This window comes from Onychostruthus taczanowskii, unplaced genomic scaffold (genome assembly GCF_017590055.1).
Source record: "Onychostruthus taczanowskii isolate IOZ18803 unplaced genomic scaffold, ASM1759005v1 scaffold26, whole genome shotgun sequence".
Classification (NCBI taxonomy): Eukaryota; Metazoa; Chordata; class Aves; order Passeriformes; family Passeridae; genus Onychostruthus; species Onychostruthus taczanowskii.
Window position 1 is genome coordinate 5,966,744 of NW_024499906.1, and position 18,104 is coordinate 5,984,847.

The 18,104-nt window shown below is 45.6% G+C and overlaps 1 protein-coding gene across 1 annotated transcript in view; it reads right to left on the reverse strand.

Annotated features, from left to right (window-relative positions):
* The window catches only part of SIAH3 (siah E3 ubiquitin protein ligase family member 3), a 41,171-nt gene extending 26,500 nt beyond the window's left edge, over window positions 1-14,671 (reverse strand). Inside the window, exon 1 of the mRNA XM_041407364.1 lies at window positions 14,537-14,671. Within this exon, the coding sequence (XP_041263298.1) occupies window positions 14,537-14,671 (135 nt within the window). The remainder of the gene's footprint in view (window positions 1-14,536) is intronic.
* Between the last annotated feature and the right edge of the window lie 3,433 nt (window positions 14,672-18,104).

An 18,104-nucleotide genomic window follows, 5' to 3' on the forward strand; every position in this document is an offset into this window, starting at 1 on the left:
TCCAGAGAAGGATTTACCCCTTGAGCACATGAATTTATTGCCTTCTTCACCTTAGGGACAGGGTGTGAGGGGTAAACCCATCAAAGCAAAAGGCTTCCTGCTCTTGCACCTCTCTTTGCTTTACAGCTAGGGTAACCACCTCCCATGTGGAGATTTGGCCATGACACTGTATTGCATCCCAGTCAGCTTTAGCCTTATTTTGCACACTGAAAGTGAAGATAGAGCACGAAAAAAATATCATATGGAACGACAACATCCTCCCTACTCATTTGCTGTACTGATAGGTATCAGGAAAATTACATTCCCTGGCAAGACAAAGGAAGATCTTGCTTTTGACTGTGTAGTACATGTACACCTACCATTGCCTGATATGCCCCTCTATTCTTGTTTGGCCCTGTCCTGAGGCAGTGCACAGTACACCCTTGAAATTTCTGCCAGTTAAGAACTTCCTGAACATCACTGATCTGACAAGTTTTTTTTTCCCCATTTGATATTTGGACATGTTATATGAGAATTAACTCCCCTTTCCATAATTAAAGCCCAAAGACTGGGCTGCTGCACTGCAGACACACACTTCTTCAGGTCTGGCAACTCATGATACTTAGGACTGAATGGAACACATATTGTGCACAGGGAACCACCAAAAAAACCCAGCATGATGAAGACCATTTTGTTTACTGGTGAAGATAAGGCTGGCAAATACTTCTACACATTTATTTTTTTATCAAGTCATTGGTGTGGTGAAGCCTAGATGACTGAGCTCTCCGGGGTCTTGCCTTTGCCAGGGAAAAACACAGAGGCTGACGCACTGACACACACTTTTCCAAAGCACAACCTTCAGCCATGATCGAGGTGGCTGAATTTTATTCAGGAAGCTGAAAGAAAAAAGTGCCAGCTTTGCTGTTATTGTTAGGGGAAAGAGTCAAGTTGTTGGCACAGGTATGTCCCCAAACCCCAACGCATGACAACAAGGGAGGTTAGGGAGATGTGTTTGCCTTGTGATGTCTACTTCAGACCCTCATTTTCTGTCCAGGTCTGCCTCCTCCCGCAGTGCCAGGCTGAGGGGGCATCCTCTGCCTCCCTCCTGAAGCCGGGCGGCGATGGCACACTGTGCAATGCTGAGGCAGCATGATTGCTTCTTCCCTTCCCAGTGGTGGCTGCATATTACCTGTGGATTAATGAGCTCTCTAAGTATTACTTAATGCTCCTAAAATGCTTAATATTTTCTACTTACATTGTAATAAGTATTAAGGGATTAAAGTAAAAAAAAAAAAATCAACTTAGATGGCTACAGTTAAGCTTCAGCATCCTCATTTTGTTTCTTACCTATTTACAGCGATGAGATCAGTGGAGCATATCCTTTGGTCTTACTGACACCAAAAAGATTGGCAGCTTCACAGTATTTATGGCAACAGTGTCAGTTTTGCAGATGGGCCCATTACACACACAATGAAAGGTAAACTACACAGGTAATTTAACTATTTCGGCCTCCACCCCAAACCACTTAACTGATGTCAGGGAATATTGTCCCTCGCTAATTTATAGAGACAAATCAAAGACACAAATTCCTGCAGAGCATCCCAGCTGGATGATGGCTCCTGCAGCTCCAGCAGCATGATGGAGTGCCCATGGCATGGCCCATCAGGTTTGGAGGCAGATAGACCACAAGGCCTTGTCAGGATGCTCTTGAACAGATCCTGTCTCCTGCAGGGCTTATTAGTTCAGACACAGCACCCACCTGCTGCATCTATTTATCCCCCAGGCTCAGCCTGGCTCGTATCCAGCCTCTGCTGCACCTCTGCTCCATTTATTCTTGCACCTCAGCTTCAAGACCTAGAGGGGCAGGAGACAGACAGCCTGCAAGGGCTGGTGGTGTGCCCGAAGGCTCTGTTTGTGCATGGAGGGGAAAGGCAGTTTTGGATACAGAGGAAAGGACAACAAACTCTCTCACTGTTCCCTGTAACCTGATTTTGCCCATGAACTCAGGAACAGATGGATGGGTCTTGGGGAAATCTTGGTGATGCCCATCAAGATGTAGGGTTGTTCCCCAACAGGGAAACAAATTACCCACAAAACCCAGACCTAAGTTGTAGGACTTCTTGGCTGCAGAGGGGTAGATTTTTGCAGCTTTTAACACTGAGGTATTTGCAAGTACCAGGTGGCACAGGTCTTCCTGGAGCACCTGAGCTGTAATTTTGGGTCATGCAGGACTGAAGGAGACTGCAACCCACTGCGTGACTTGCCTGTAGAGAGCCTCAATGTCCTTTTCCACAAAAAAACTCCTCAAAATCTACTTGCTCTGCAAGTTTCTTCTAAAAGCCAAGAAGCAAAAGTTACTATTACAAAAAAATGCTGAAAGGCTGCTTTTGGCAGACTTTCCCTACGAGTGAGCAATGAAAAGGTTTTCCCTTTCCCAACATCTGCTCCATCAGACTGAGTTCTCTTGCTATCGGCTGTTCATTGGCCGCTGGCAAATTGAAGCTTCTTTAGTTAAAGCAGCAAATAAGCAAAATATCCAGACACAGCCTGGATTTATCTCTGAACTGGGATGTTCTTTTCTAATCACTGGTTTATTATTAAAAAATCATTAAAAGCTTAAAAATTATTAAGAGATACCAGTAAGCTCATGTTTAGCTGCAAGTATAAAGTATCTCCAGTTGCCTTGTGAAGCTTCTGGAGATTAAGCTGCTTTCAGATCTGTTTTCTGATAGTGCCTTCATCTTTTAACAACAGCCTGAAACAAAATTCAGTCTTTATAATCAGTTATGTACAAACCAGTGGTTATGTTTGTGCAACCATTCATAACCTTAATATTTTTGAGTGTCTTTTAAAAAATATTTTCTATGGCAGAAGAAACTCAGTCAAAGTTTAATTTTCTTTTAAAGCTGTATCATTTCCCATGTGATTTGGACCCTTGAGATTCCAGGCAGGGACAGTAATTGAACAAAGGGTTCCAGTTTGGCTGTATGGGGGGAACCAGAAGAAGCAAAGGTGAATTACTGCAAACATTTGCACCTTTTTTCCTGACTCAGTTTAAATCTTGGGCATAGCTATGAATTGTCTGCAGGCAGACAGTACCTGTTTGTAAGGAATGTGCTCCTGCTGCATTGCTGTCTTCTTTGAGTTTGCACTCTGCTGAGCCTGGCGTGTGGCTGTGAAAAACTTGTATTTTCAGTCACTCCCTGAAGCACAAATAATGAGGAGTTTAACCTTCTTGAGTTGATGTCTTGAGGGAAATATTTATATGGGACACTGCTTGGCTCAACAGGGGTAAAGACATGCCCAAAAAGCATTTGCCAGAATGACGACAGAGAGGAAACTGAATGAGCCAGACAAAGCCTTGACCACACCACAGCTATTTCCTAGGAGCATGAGGAGAGAAAATAAGATATGAGTGTATCTCCCAAGCCAACAAACCTGAAACAAAACTTTTTTGAAGGACCTTGTCTTGGGCTCCTGTCGGATACCTTATGGTGAACCTTGCTATGGTGGGCTAGGACATTCCTGATTCCAGGACCAACAAAACCACTGCCAAGGCAACACAGGACAACATGTACCTGCATTCCAGCTGTCTCTCTAGTCTGACATACAAATGCAAACTATTTTAATAAACCCACAAAAGCCTGTGAAATTGGTTGGGGGTGGCCTGAGGACCAAGTTTTGTTTCCCTCTCTGCTGCTGCAGCAGAGCTATGACAGCTTTTAAGGAACAACAAAGTCATGGGGAATGGCAATATTTCACTCCAACAAAGCCCCCCCAACAAAACACAGGTGACCCACAGACTTGCATACTGCAAAACATGACTTGGCCTAAAAAGGCTGGGAAAATCAGCATTTCCTCACCTCTAATGATGCTATCTCATCCTCAGTCACCAAAATCTGTGCTACACCTCTGGCTTTCAGTGGTTAAAGACAAACAGAAACAGACTCCTTTGAGCCTGTGAGCAGACCCAGAAACCAGGCAGGGAACAGAAATGACTCCACCTAAGTAACCTCTCTGCTTTGTGCCTCTTTGCATAGTGAATTAACACAGCTTGCACATCCAAAAGCAGGTCTGAAGCACCAGGGATTCTACCATAGGGGGAAAGTAATCATGAAGCAGTTAATTGAATAAGCCCAGGAATTTTCTTTCTGCTGGAAGCCATCCCACAAGGAGAATGAGAGGAAGATTTGTCCAAGTGGATTATTTTCTCCATGTGACTTGCTCCATATTATTTTCTCCACTCAGCACTCTTAAGGAGCATGTTTACACTTGTGCAAAGTCTTTTCTGGTAGATGTTGAACAATCTGTCTTCTTATTGTCAGAATTTATTTAGCATTGCTTGTAATTACATATAAAGGTGCTTGTCCCATAGCATATTTTGGAGTATGTCTTACTCTCTTTTGCCACCCCCCAGCTCCCACAGTGACCTCCTTTCCAGTCCAGACTGATTTAATTAGCTGGTGATGTCTCTGGGCTTTGGACCACCATGAGAATTTGCATTTCTGATGAGTTTAAATTACCAGATACTTGTGTAGCTGGCATAGCTCCATACTTTTTCACAGGTGTCAGTCTCCTGTGCTGCACCTTGAATTCCCAAGCAGTCCCACAAGACTTTCTGTCTGCCTTCTTTGTTTTTTTCAGGTTTTTTTGTGATACCACTTTGGTTTGGTCATTGTTGAGGCAAACATTCAAAGATTGCTCTCAACACCCTTACACTGCTGCACCTGCCTGTTAGCACCAAGTTCTGTTTTTATAGAGTACTGCAGGGTCAGAACACTTCAGGTGGGAAAGGAGTGCTGGGCAGTTGGGGATGCGATCTCAGAAATTGCACTGCAGCTGGTTTACAGTCCTGCTAACACAGCTCAGGATGAGGCTGGTCTTTGCCCCAAGGGTGCATGGCTCATGTTCAGCTTCTCTACCACATGGGTGCCCTTTGTCCCTCTGTCTTACCTGGAAAAGGTAATAAAATCCATGCTTTATTCACTCACTTTGCCTGAAGTTCTCAGTCGTCAACTAGTCCAAAAAGTAATTCCCTACTTTTTTTCCTGGAGATGAGTTCCTTCCAGTACAAATAAATTGAAAGCTCTCAGCATGCAGTTATGTTGTGAGACCTCTTTTTTTGCTATATCTGAAATCTCCCTAAAAGCTTTTTTTTCTGGAGTGGAAAGAAAATTGAACCTGTGTTAAACAGCAAACATAATATTTGGTGTTACTGTGCCCAAACTTCTGGATTTGTCTTAAGGAGACAAATATCCTGCTTGGTTTTCCTTTTGCATGAGTCAAAGGAACTGTAGGGGACCAGAGGGGTTCATTTAACTTAACTTCAGCTAGACAAAAATGACATATCCTTCTCAAGATAGTCTTCCAGCTTCCTTGATTGTTGGTGGCAAGAAAAGCAGTCTTTCATTGAGAACAAAGAATGTGGCTGATCCTAGACTGCTAAGGATGTTGCACCACAGAGAGAACCTCAGTTCTCAGGCAGAAAAAGCAGGGAACTCACAGTATTGTCCTCCTTTTACAAGTAAAGCCTGGACTACCCTGGCCTGTGGTCTGCCTTTTCATACAGGGGAGTCCATCCAGCACAGAGAGCACCTCCCTGTGTGCAGCCAGGTGTCCTCAGCTGAGCAGACATTGCAATGCAGCACTCAGACATCCCTGTGAGGAGAAGGGTGTCTTCCGTCTGCCCTGAACCCTTGAAAAGAGATGGGTAAGTCTGCTGAACTCCAGCAGGTGTTTCATATGATCCTTTGCTGGACTGAGTTTGGTAATTTTCAGAACAAGTATGTCTGAGTGTCTGATCCTGAAAAACTTCCATATTTTTCCATCCATATCTGTGCATGTGCTCAACACTGAGCCCCTGAGCGCCCCTGCTGATGCCGGGGTACTGCCACGATCACCCCACTTGCCACCACCCTGCTGGTCCCATTTCAGCCTCTCATTTTCACAGAGCCTGAGGGTGACTGTAACCACTCCCTTACCCCAGCTGCCCTATGGAATCCCTGTGTGGTGGTCATTTACTCCATTTTTAGGCTTATTACTTTGCTTATTTTCTGCATGGTGGTTTTCAGGAGTGGAAGAACATTTTCATCCTCTGCTGATGTGGTTTTCTGCTCTGTAGCATCTGCCTCCTTGCTCATCTATAGCATTTGTGCTCTGGACAAGGAGATGGTACCAATTTAATATTTTTCTGTCTTATTTATGCTCCATTTCTCTGTTTCTCTTTACATTTCAGCTGACATTTGATGTGAAAGAGTGTGTGATCTTGTGTTTAAAATATTCACAAAGACTTGTGTCTCTTCTCAGCTGTGCATTTACTAGGAGCTGATGGGCACTTCATCAGCTACTCTGAACCCTAATATTTCCATGTGTGAAATACTAAGGCTGTTTTAATGATTTATTTTTTACTGAGGAGGCCGGTCTGGAAGTGAAAGAGGGTTTCAGTTTGGAACAGTTCAGAATGAAATTGCTCTGGAAGAAAAGATTAGAACTGAAAGCACTGCATCTGGTATGGAAATAGGCAGTTAATTTCTTCCCAAAGTTGTTTCAAACATTTCTGTCTTTTAAAAAAAGCACACCAAAATAAACACACAAAGTACTCAGAGGTCTCTGCTGTTCTCCTCCAGTGAAGCTTTCATGGTATTGCTGAGAGGAAAGGAGAGAGCTAAAGATAAATCCATTAATGTTATATAAGATGCTCAGAAATGCCTCTAAATAAATGAAAGTACTTCAAATTATACACTGCACACGTGTCAGGAAATTTATTGGCAGTGCCAAGATGCTCTTCCCTCTTTGGAGAATGCTGTGGGAGAGCTGAGCAGAGGCATTGCAGGTGGTTATTAGCAGCAGGTCACCCAGAGCAATTTTCAGGAAATCTCCATGCACAAGAGAAAATTTTCCATTCAGCACAGCCATAAATAATCCCAAGGGGTAAGAGCTTTGTGTGAGGTTCTGAAAAACAGCTGAGCCACTTCCCTGCCCAGCTGCTTGCCCTTGCAGTGTGGAAGCAGAAGAGACATGTGTCTACTTTGGCGGCTTGCATATGAAACCGCCAGCCTAAATCCCTGCTGGAAGTGGATTTGTTTTGCCACACAAAAGCAGAGGGCAGATACTCTCTTGGGAGCTGGTGGGATCATTTCCATGCCTCACTATGCTGGGTGGACAACAGGGGCCGCGGCTTCTTCACTTGGACCTGCTTGCTCCAGAGCAGTGCAGGATGGCAATGAAGTTTTGCGGGCATGTAGAGCCCTTGGCTTCCTTGCCAGCTTCACGCACGGCTGGTGACACAATGTTTCACTGCTTTTTGCAGCTCTCCTGGTCTTGCCCCTGATCGTGTTAAAGTGAAACTTCATCTGTCAATAGCGAAATTGGTGACACCAAAGATTGAATGATTATGTGATTTCTTCTGAAACGGCTTGGAAGAAAATAAGACATCCAAAGTTGCAGTAAAGTTAGTGATGCTTTCCTTTCAGGAGCAGCAAGAAAAGCCCCAAATTAGGTTTTTGAATGACAGATGAGGAGAATCTTTTGCTTTAAGATTTTGGTACAGCAGGGAATGGGAAACATGAAAAAGAGCAAGAGCAGAGAAGAAAAGATACTTAACAAAAAGAGGCAAGATACGGAAAAAGAGAAAAATAATGCAGTCTAATAAGGTGCTTAATGACTGAACATCCATGTTTTTTATTTCCAAATACACCACATGCATACAGAGGTGGGCTGGGAAGTTGCTGTCACGTTCAGCTAGACACAAGCAGCTTCCTCTGGCTCCCTCAGAAGTGGAAGTGGCTCAGCTCTGCTCAGTTCTGCTGCAAAACCCACAGCAAAAGCAGGCCCAGTGAATTGCCTAAACATTGTTCAGCTCTCCAAAGGAATTCCTTCCTTTTTGGTGGCTCATGTGCTGCCTGACCCCCACCTCCAGGGACTCCAAAGAGAACCACGGCTCTGTACCATCCTGTGCCATGCCATGTGTGCCAGTGCCAATGCCACAAGAGGTGCCAAGGGCAGCCCATCACGGTCATTGCTCCCATGGTCACCATGTCAGGGGAACAGCAGGCCCCATGCAGCCAGGAGAGCATGGCTGTGTCCTCCCTTGCTCCTCATTTCCTCACTCAGTTCCCAGTAAAGCTGCATAAAGACCGTCCTTCCCCCACTGCCACCCTGTGAAATTATTGCAGGATTCAGTTTTTCTCTCTTGAGCACTCAGTTGAGGGATGCCAATTTCCTGTTGAGAGGGGAGGACTTTGGGTGTGCCCAAAGAGACACGAACTCTCAACTCTGAGCCAGGCAGAACAAGAATTATGGGCCTTTAAACAGCATAGGAAGCACCAAAGTCCCAGGAAAGCAGGGCACAGACACAACAGCTCCTCTCCCTCATTTTACCCGAGCTCTTGGGATCCGATGCGCTACCTTTAAACTCAATTTCTTGCATTATTTAAGAACATCAGATTGTTACTGAGGAAAAAAAAAATGAAGGTTTTAAATGTCACCCAGCTACATGTGCTGGGAGTTCTTTGCTACCAGGTGAGAATCTTAATGGATAAACAAAAAATTATACTCTCTGTAAATTCTGACTTTGAGGCAAAATTCATGATGTCTGGGAACCTGACTGAGGACATTTTAACACCTGCAGGGACTTGCAGGACCATATTCAGTGTGCCTTTGATCTGCTGGGAAGCAGACTGAGACCTTGCCACTGATTTCATGTAATCAAGCCTTGTGTTAAAACACTCCTTCTTCCTCTGCACCCTCTGTGTTAGTCACAGCAATTCCTTTGGAACAGTATTTCCCCTGAGAGAGTTACCTGGGCTGTTATGTCTAACACAAAGGGCTGCACTGAGAAATTCCTGATATTCCTGAGCCATATCAGAGTGGGTGGATTACAAAGTAATGTGTGGCAGTGTCTGATGGATACTCCTCACCCTTCTGTCAAATACCCTGTCAAGGGGAGAGACATTTTTCTAATATTAAAATAACAGCACTGTCTTCCATTGATAACATCTGACTTCAAATGTCCTGCAGTCAGGTCAGATTTAATGTAGAATCAGAGAATCCTGGAATAGTTTGAGTTGGAAGGGACCTTTTAAAGGCCATCTACTTCAGCCCCACCACAATGAGTAGGGACATCTTCAATGAGATCAGGCTGTTCAGAGCCCTGTCCAACCTGACCTTGAATGCTTCCAGGTACAGGGCATAAACCACCACTCTGGGAAAACTGCCAGTGTTTCACCATCCTTATCATAAAAAACTTCTTCTGTATATCTAATCGAAATCGATCCTCCTTCAGTTTAAAACCATTACCCCTTGTGCTATTGCCTCAAATTCACTCCCAAAATCAAATGTGGGTAGGAAAGGACTCAGTGCTTGCCCACTCTGTCCCCCCTCCAGAGCTGTGGCAGAACACGCAGGGCCAGTTAACAATAGTAATTAACATTCTGCAGCGGGTTTGGGCTGGGAGGTGAGGAGAAGGAAGCCTGAGCCTATGAACACAGAAATTTCTGAGGTGGGGGCTCTTTTCCTCCCTCTCCCCAGCAGACCCCATGGTTGTTATTCTGTTATTCGTGGTTGTTATCGACAGAAGCTCGGAGCTGTCCCGCTTTGCAGCGCGCTTGGAGCGCATCCCGTGCTGCCCTTAGCCGCGGCCCACGGCGGCACAGGTGGATGGATCTGCAAGCTAAAGGTTAATGGCTTCAGGAGAGAGGGGTTCTGGGGCCAGCAAGCAGCAGTGAATGGAGAGCCCCCAGGGACAGCTGCCTGCCTGAGCTTGCTGTGCCTCCTGTCTGCAGGGCACCTTTGAAGTCACATCTCAGAACAGACCGAGCCTCCTGGGGTGATCAGGGTCAACTGGAATGCCTTCAAACAGAGGCAGGGCTGACAAAGCCCTGCCTGCTGCTATCCACATCCCTACAAAAGGATTTAAAATCTGAGGCGCCCAGTGCTCACACAGCCCTAGCCCACAGCTGGGATGGGAAACAGGCACCTTGCCAGGAGCCCAGGTCTGCAGGTAGCAGAGCATTTTACAGATCCTCGCACCACAGCTGTCACAATCCTGCTGGACACTGGGGCCAAATGCTACTTTGTCCCCAAATCGCAGCCCTGCATGGGAGATTTGAGGTTGTCTGGGCTGAGACAGTGGCATGTGGGCATTGTTAGCAGCAGGTTTCACAGTCGCTCTCCTCCCTTGTACCAAATAAATAGACCTCATGAGGGTGTAATGCACCCTAGCACTTTAATCCTCCTGGGGATAAAGTGGATTACAATGCTATTTGACTGGCCACTGACAGAGCCAAACTGTTATAACAGGATTCAAATCCCTAAGTCAGAGCAGATTTGCTTGTTGCTTTAAAAACTCGCTGGAAGACAGCTTGGACCCATAAACCATGTTACAACCCTTTTAGAATATTAAGATTGAACTATTTTATGACCTTGTTTGGATATTTTTTTTTTTGGTAAATCAACAAGTTTCTTGAAGTCCTACAGAGGTGGTGATGGGTGTTTTTTACACCAAAACCACACTTTTTTATTATTTAAAAGAACAGTTTTCACACTCCCCAAATAATTAAAAATTGTGTGTAAAAAAGCTAGTAACTCCTTGAATTAAGAAGATCTTTTTTACTCAGCCATATGCAGCATCTCATGAAGCATCAGCACCTGTCTGGAATGTGTTTGCACTGCTGACCCCTGCCATGTGAGGCTGGCTATCAGGACAGGGACTGTCTTGATACTCCCCCAACTTCCCTTCTTTCCAGTTTGCAGTTCTGGGGAGAATTGTTATTGATGAGGGGGAAATGGACAGGAATTCACTGAGCCTCACCTCTGCAGGATTAGAAAACCCTGCCCTTTTCTTCCATGCAATTGGAGGACTTCAAACTTTCCCTGCATGCTGGGACCTGCAGCCAGCAGCAGGGAAGTGTTGCTCCTTTAACTGCTATGGCTTTGGAGGGAGCAGCCTCTTGGCTAGAGAGCTTTGTTGCCCAGCTGTGCCTCCCCAAGGGAAGATTTCAGGTTGACCACATGTTTGAAAGAAGACAGGTTACAAAGTAATGTATATAATATGATTGAGGACGAAGGTGACCTATAGAAGTGTGGTAAGTAAGTGGTTTTCTCTGCTTGGCAAGTGAATTTTGATCCCAGCATAGCACTGTGCTGTGAGACGCTGCTATATCTGGGAAAGCCTTGTAGGAGGACAAAGAGCAGAAAGTGGCAAAAGGACAAAGGCTTCGAAACAAACACCCCCTCCCATTCATACTCCTGACAAATGGACAAAACAGTGGGGGACAGTTGCAAAATTATCTTTCTTTCTTAGAGTCACCTATGTTAGCCTGTTGAGTGCAGGGAAAATAGCAGCAGATCAATAGAGGTGTCTGTGCTGACACTTGCCCTTTAAGAAACACAAAAATGTTCATCAGCCTTCCCAATTAATGAGCCTTTCAGTGGGAAGAAATATATGGCTTTCTCTCTAAGTGTGTGCTTCTCTACCAATCTCTGGTTCTCTCCTAAAAGAAGAAGTGACAGGCTCTGGTCATTGTCAGAGGTCCAGGCTGTGATGATGACGACAGCATTCTGGCATAACTTTAGAGGAGTGCCCCTTTGGTCTGGCTGCAGGTCTGTGACAGCAGAAGCTGTCCCAACCTTCCCTGGAGGGCACCAGGTCTCCTCTGCTGCTCACTGAGTGCTTTCCACAATGCCACATCTCTGACACATACGTGATCCCCAGCCACAGATCCTCCTGTGTGGGCTGAGTCCCACTACATTCCTGAGCACTCCCTTGGGCAGAAGGGGTGAAAATGGAGGTCCTGCAGCAATTGACTTTAATGAAGTTATGTGTGTTGGCACTGATTGAAGACCTGGCCTGTGTGAAGGACGTCAATGTGCATAATCACACCAGAGTGTGATGCCTGTCATTTATCATTTGCACCAATCAGCCAGGAGTCCCCTTGCACCAGCACTGGGGAGATACAGAATAAAGTAATCCCTTTGCAAAGGGCTTACGATTTTGGAGTAAGCACAATCATTTAAGCCTTGAAGAAAAGGGAGAGAAATGACATTGCTCCCAGCCCTTGTTTCCTAGCAGGTTTGTATTCATCGACCGCGAACCTTAATACAGTTTTCACTCCACTTGTCAATTGTTCAGATAGATTTGGGGGCTGTCAACAAAATGTTACAGTTGAAAGGACCCAGCTAGAAATAATAGACTAAGAAACATCAAAGTAGTCATAATACTGTAAACCACCACAAAGGGATAACTTTGGTCCTTTCATATTTCATGGTCCCTTAAATGTCTTTTGAGAGCAACAAGAACCACCCTGTGCATCCCTGGGGGAGAAATGGGCACCCTGAAAAGCAGGTTCACCTGGTTTCACTCTGGCACCAGGTTTTGGACAAGGTGCCTTGCTTGCCTGGAGCCAGCAGGCTCCAGTTGGCCCACAGGCTGCTGTGAGTGATCAAATGATTTTGTCATGCTGGGCACAAAGGGACCTGATCCCCACATCTCTTCTGAATGCTGCCACAAAGTGGTGATGCATTCCTTACACAGCTGGAAGGAAGCTGAACACATGGGGAGCACATCAGGGCTAAGGCTCACCGTATTTATGTGGCTGGTTGTGACCTGGGTAACCTGGAGCACTTGCACAGCACATTTCACAGTCAGAGGGGTTTGTCAGAGCAGAGGGTTTCTCATCAGCTTGTTCATCTGAATGGTGTCCTGTGGGGACACCTGTGCCTTTGGGTTCCCAATGCAGCCATATCAGGGGAGCAATTCCCACCCCGGTCAAAACAAGTCTTACTGGGGCTTCACTGACACACCAGACCTTTTCCTAGAGGGTCCTGTTCATTTCCAAGAGAATTTGCTTCCAATGCCTGCATTCAAATGCTGCCTCAGCAGGACTGAGATTGTTCATCGTTCTGCATGGCTTTCGATCTGAGCAGGGAAGAGCTTGGCCACGGGGGATTTTAGTAAAATGAAGTGCCCTATATGTTTAACACAGCTGCAGCTCCTACCATAGCAAATCTACAACTCAGCAGGACCTGAAATTATAAACTTGGGTCTACTCTTAGGTAACAGTGGAGCAATAGTCACCCCCCTGTGTGCTTATGGGACCTTATCAGACACGTCCACTGGGGCACTGAAATTGTGCTGGGACCTGTTGTGCATTGACAGCCTTTTTTGTTTTTTTTTTTTTTTTTTTTTTTTTTTTTTTTTTTTTTTTTTTTTTTTTTATATGATAGATTAAAGTAGCAGGAGACAGTCACATAAAAGGGTTGAGCACAGAAGAATTCACTGACAAAATCTCCCCGTGCACTTAGGAATGCAGCTATTTCTTTCACCCATCCAGACAACCAGACGCTTTCAGATAATGACAGGGCTGTGTGTTTTTAACTTATCTCGTGGGGAGCGTGGTGCCGGGAGAGGCGAGCCTGCACCCAAGCGCTTCAGCCCCGGGGAGTGCCTGCCCCAGCCGGCAGCGCCCAGAGCACAGCCTTGCGGGAACATCCTCCCGGAGCCGGCACCCTCCTACTGCCTAAGCACAGCCTGAGACGGGAAAGATGACTGTGGGAAACGAGGTGATGCTATTCTGAAGAGGGATTTACCCTCATCAATGTCCCAGGCACCAGGAGCTCGGGAAAGATGCTTCCTGCAACCCCTCCAAGTACCTCACAAGGACCCTTGCAGAGCCAAAAATAAGTTGTCCGGAATTAAATTAATTTCTAAGCTTGCACCAGGAAGGCGGAGCTGCCTCACGAGTCAGGTCAGCAAGGACTTCTCACAAAACAGAAGCCACTTCATTAAAGTTGGTCATTCGCTAGTGTGATCAAGTAATTAAAGCCTCCTGATTGCTTTCTCCCCCTGCTGCTCCTTCTCTGCTACAAACATGAAAGCTCTGGTGTAGATGGAGTTGTTGACACTTTGTCAGTGAAAATTGGTAACTGTGCAAGAAAAATAAATGCTTTTATGGGGACTATAAATAGTTTTGCGTTGAAGCAAAAGTATTCTCCTTCCTAAAATAGATTCACCTTGCAAACAGCTTAAGGACAGCTTCCGTGCCAGAGGAATGCCTCCAAGTCCCCCCAGGAGACAGAAAGAGCCGCTTTTCCCCTGAAAGAGCAAACGACGGCAGAGGAGATCCCTCTACTGCCACCCCCTCGTCCTGTTCTCCCCTGCCTGGCAGCATTCCTCTGCGCTGGGGTGTCAGCCTGGGAGACCACACAGCATCCTTCGACTAGAAAGGGATCTTTATTCATCCAACTAACTTTTCCGATCATTTTTACTAAACGCTTGCAACATGCACGCTCATCGTGTGGGCGAAATGGATGAGGAAACTTTGGGGAGGGGGAGCGGCGACTTCCCACGGTCGCTCGGAGCAGTGGGATGCTTCTCCTTTGCTCCAAAGGGAATCATGCATTCAGACAATGCAAACATCCTCTCTGCCAGGGCTGCAGTGTGTTAACAGCACTCTCCCCTTGCTGCCAGAGCATAATTTCATTCCCTGTGGAGAATCACGGGTGGCGGTGGTGGGGACGGCGAGGAGATATCAGAAGAGAAAATATATTTTTAACTCACCTTGAGGCTGTGTGTTGGGTTGACGACGCAGACAAGTTGCCCGGCAGCTGAGAAAACCCTCTTTGCCTTGTAGTGCTGAAACCGCAGGTGAATAAGATCTAACACAGCCCCAAAGCACTGGGTGAAGAAAAGCATCACAACTTTTGGCGTTGCTGCTGCTGCTGCGGCTGCTGCTGCTGCTGCTGCTGCTGGCAGTGGGCAGGGGAAGCAGCCGGGGAGCTCTGGAGTCCTTGAGCCCGGGGCGGGAGTGTAGTCGGCGAGAGCTGCTCTCCGGCACAGCTTAGCATGCCTTCATATTCATCATCAAAATAAGACGGGAAGAGGCTTGCAGCAGCGGGGCGGCCAATGGAAAGGACAGGAATGTTATCCTTGAGGTCCGGAGACAGCCAATAACAAATGCCTTCCCTCCAGAAACTCCCTGATGAATTGAGCCTGGTGGAGAATGTATTATTGAACATTACCATACATCAGCACATTGCATTTATCTTGTGATTACAGCCAGTCATAGGTAAGGCTGTGGAGATATACAGGCAAAATTGATTGCTTAACATCTCCATTTATTAATTGCCTTAATTTAACAAAGGAGTGCTCAGATAGCAAAGCTAAATGTAAGGCGTAGGGAAGAACCCCCCAGTGAAACTGTTGGAAAGTAGCAAAAATAGGTTAAGCAGACTATGTTTTACTGAGGGGAAAAAATCAAATATGCAAAGAGAGTTACAGCTCCTTGCAGGGGTTAAGCAGAAGTAGAGCTTGCTACATAAATAGATTCTTACTGTCTGTGCATTCACAGGCTTCAATTTGGAATTTCACTGCTCTGAAGTTTTCTAAATTTTATATCCCGCTACTTCACAAGAGTCCCAGCACACAAATAACATTTTCTCCACCATTGAAAATAGGAGAGGTCAGGTCTCAGGTCTGGTGTAACTTGGAATAACTCCATTTAGAGACAGCAATGTTTTCCTGATTTACACTTGCTGGTGGATCAGGTCTGCTGGACACAAAACATGGTAATTACTGGATGCTGGAACTATGGGAGCATAAAAAGGCACAGAGCATGCTTCTAAAAATAATGAAATATGTGATGCATGAGAGCACACACACAGAGAGAAACTTGCACTGAGGGAAAAGTGGCTTTTAAATCAACAGAATAATTAAACATGCAGAAGGCTTTTCCTTGTCATTCATCTGCATATCAGTGAGCAGGAAATTACGAATTAGCCATTAGATGGTCCTAGGCATTAAAAAGGAATTAGGGAAGTGCAACAAAAATAAACATGCTTTTAGGTATTATTACCAGTGCGTATCTCTGTTGGTGGGCAGGGATCCTTCTCGAGCCATTGAGTCTCATTAAACTTGAGTCCCCGTAACCGGGTTTTCTGGGAGGTGACTGAGCTGAAGCAGCTAAGGGAATCAGAAAGCACATTAATTTCATGGGACAATCCTGTGTGATATGTTGCTCTGCTTGTTAATAAATCAAAGAGAGTTAATTTAATTAGCTCTCTGCCAGAACTTCCTATCAGGGTACTATTTAGGCTTGCTAGCTAAGTACTCAGATGGCTTATTTAGCCTTGGTAATCTTTTCCCCTTCAAAGCAGAACAGAGGAAAGTAGCTTTTCTTTCATTTTTTTTTCTTCTTTTTAAAAGTGAGCCCCATGCTGGGGGCGAGGCTGCTGCTGTGGACACAGCAGCCCCCATACAGCACAGGAATTAGCCTGGGACTGTATTGTCACAACTGCCTCTTCCTAAATCAATACTGCAATCCTGCCTCTGCCAGACTGCAGAGAGGCTGTGCAGGAAAAAAAAAAAAAAAAAAAGGGAAAAAAAAGAGAAAAATATCTGAGTAGATAAATAAGAGAAAATTGTGAATGCTGGAACAGCTGATTACACAACCCCCAAAAAAACATTAAGGATGGGAGGAATATGCATCCCTCAGCTCCTAGCATTTGGTTGTAATGAGAACAAGAGATAATTTTTGCAGTGCTGAGTGACACTTTGAGAATATTTTCAGACAGACTTGAGGACAAGTGAGTGAATCGATTTGCTTAAATGTATTCTTTCTCTCTCTGTTCCCAAAGTAACTGTGAGCCTCCAGCAAGTTATTATTTGTTTTTTCCTGATTTGTAGTTAGTAGCTGCACAAATCTTGATACCAGGAAATTTCAGTCTGCAGGTTACCAGTGCAAGTATTCTGCCATCAAAGCCATAAATGAGCTAAAGGTCCTTGCTATTTACACTGCTTATTGTCACCTGAATCCCTGGAGATCATTTATGTTTGACTATTGACTAAATGCCTAGGCTTGGGGAGCACCACCATATCCATGGGCAGCAGAGATGGACCCCCCCATCCCTGCAGTCCTGCTAACCTCAGGGCTCTGGGAATTCTGTGATCCACTCCCCTTGAGACCCAGCTACTTTCCAGGGTTGGAAAGAGAGGTATCCCTGATCCCACAGGCACATAGAATCATCTTCAGTCTGAAAATGTGCTTGTGCCTCTGGGCTGGTATATAAAAAGGGTTGTTGTTCTCCAAAAAGAAGACTATGTTCAAGGATGGGTGAGGGACCTCTGCAGTGCCCAGATCCCTGCGTGCAGCTGTGCCTGTCACACTTGCTATGTGTGACCTTCTGAGGAACATCTGTCTGCCACCAGTTTGTGGGGAAGGATGAAAATGAGCATTCAGTGCATCTGAAGGTAACTCGTGCTCAGTGCATGAGCCTACATGCATGGTGGCACATCCGGAAAATATTTTACTGCCCATATTTTGTCCAGACACCCCCACACAGCACCTGCTTACTGCATTTCAACACAGGACTTTTAGCACCTGCTTGATGAGGGACCCTGCACCCACCAAGACACAGCAGCTGGCTGTGCATGCAACTTCTCTTGCAAACAAAGGATCAACAGCATCATCTGGCATGTGGGTGTGGATCCAGTTCTTTCTTCTGCTTTCACATACAGAGGCTCTGGACCAGCATAACTCCATTAATTTGAGCTCATGGTGATTTCACCCAGGCTTGTGAATACAAGGTCTTCTGACCCACCTGGCCTCACACCATGGAGCTGCTCCTTAATGTCATTATTTAGCTGTATGGATGCAGCCAGAGAGAGGGGAAATGAGTTCACGTGCAAGGGGCGCTTGGTGACCCCCATTTCACTGCTGCTTGCAAATTTCTGGTGACTGCAGCTGTTACTTCCAAGATGGTTAATTCTGTAGCAGACAAGTGGGAAGTGGCAGAAGTCCATGAAGATAAACCTCCATTAGGATCCAGATTTTCCCAAATTAGCAGCTCAAGTGGCATCACTGTAACATGCACAGGATTATAATGCTGTAACCACTGAGCTGCTGCTGCAGCTGCATCAGGTTTGCATGGTAATAGTATCAGCCCGACACAAAAATCAACCACAGCAGCAATAGCTGTCCAGTTTTTCAGTCTGAGCTGCCAAGGTGAAAGGAGAATCCTCCTGGGAAACCTCAGGTGTCCAGTCACTGTGTGACTTGGCAGGATGATAACCTGGGAGATGGGTTGCTCTGTCCAAACCCAACATGAGATTTTGGGTTTCAGCTAGATTT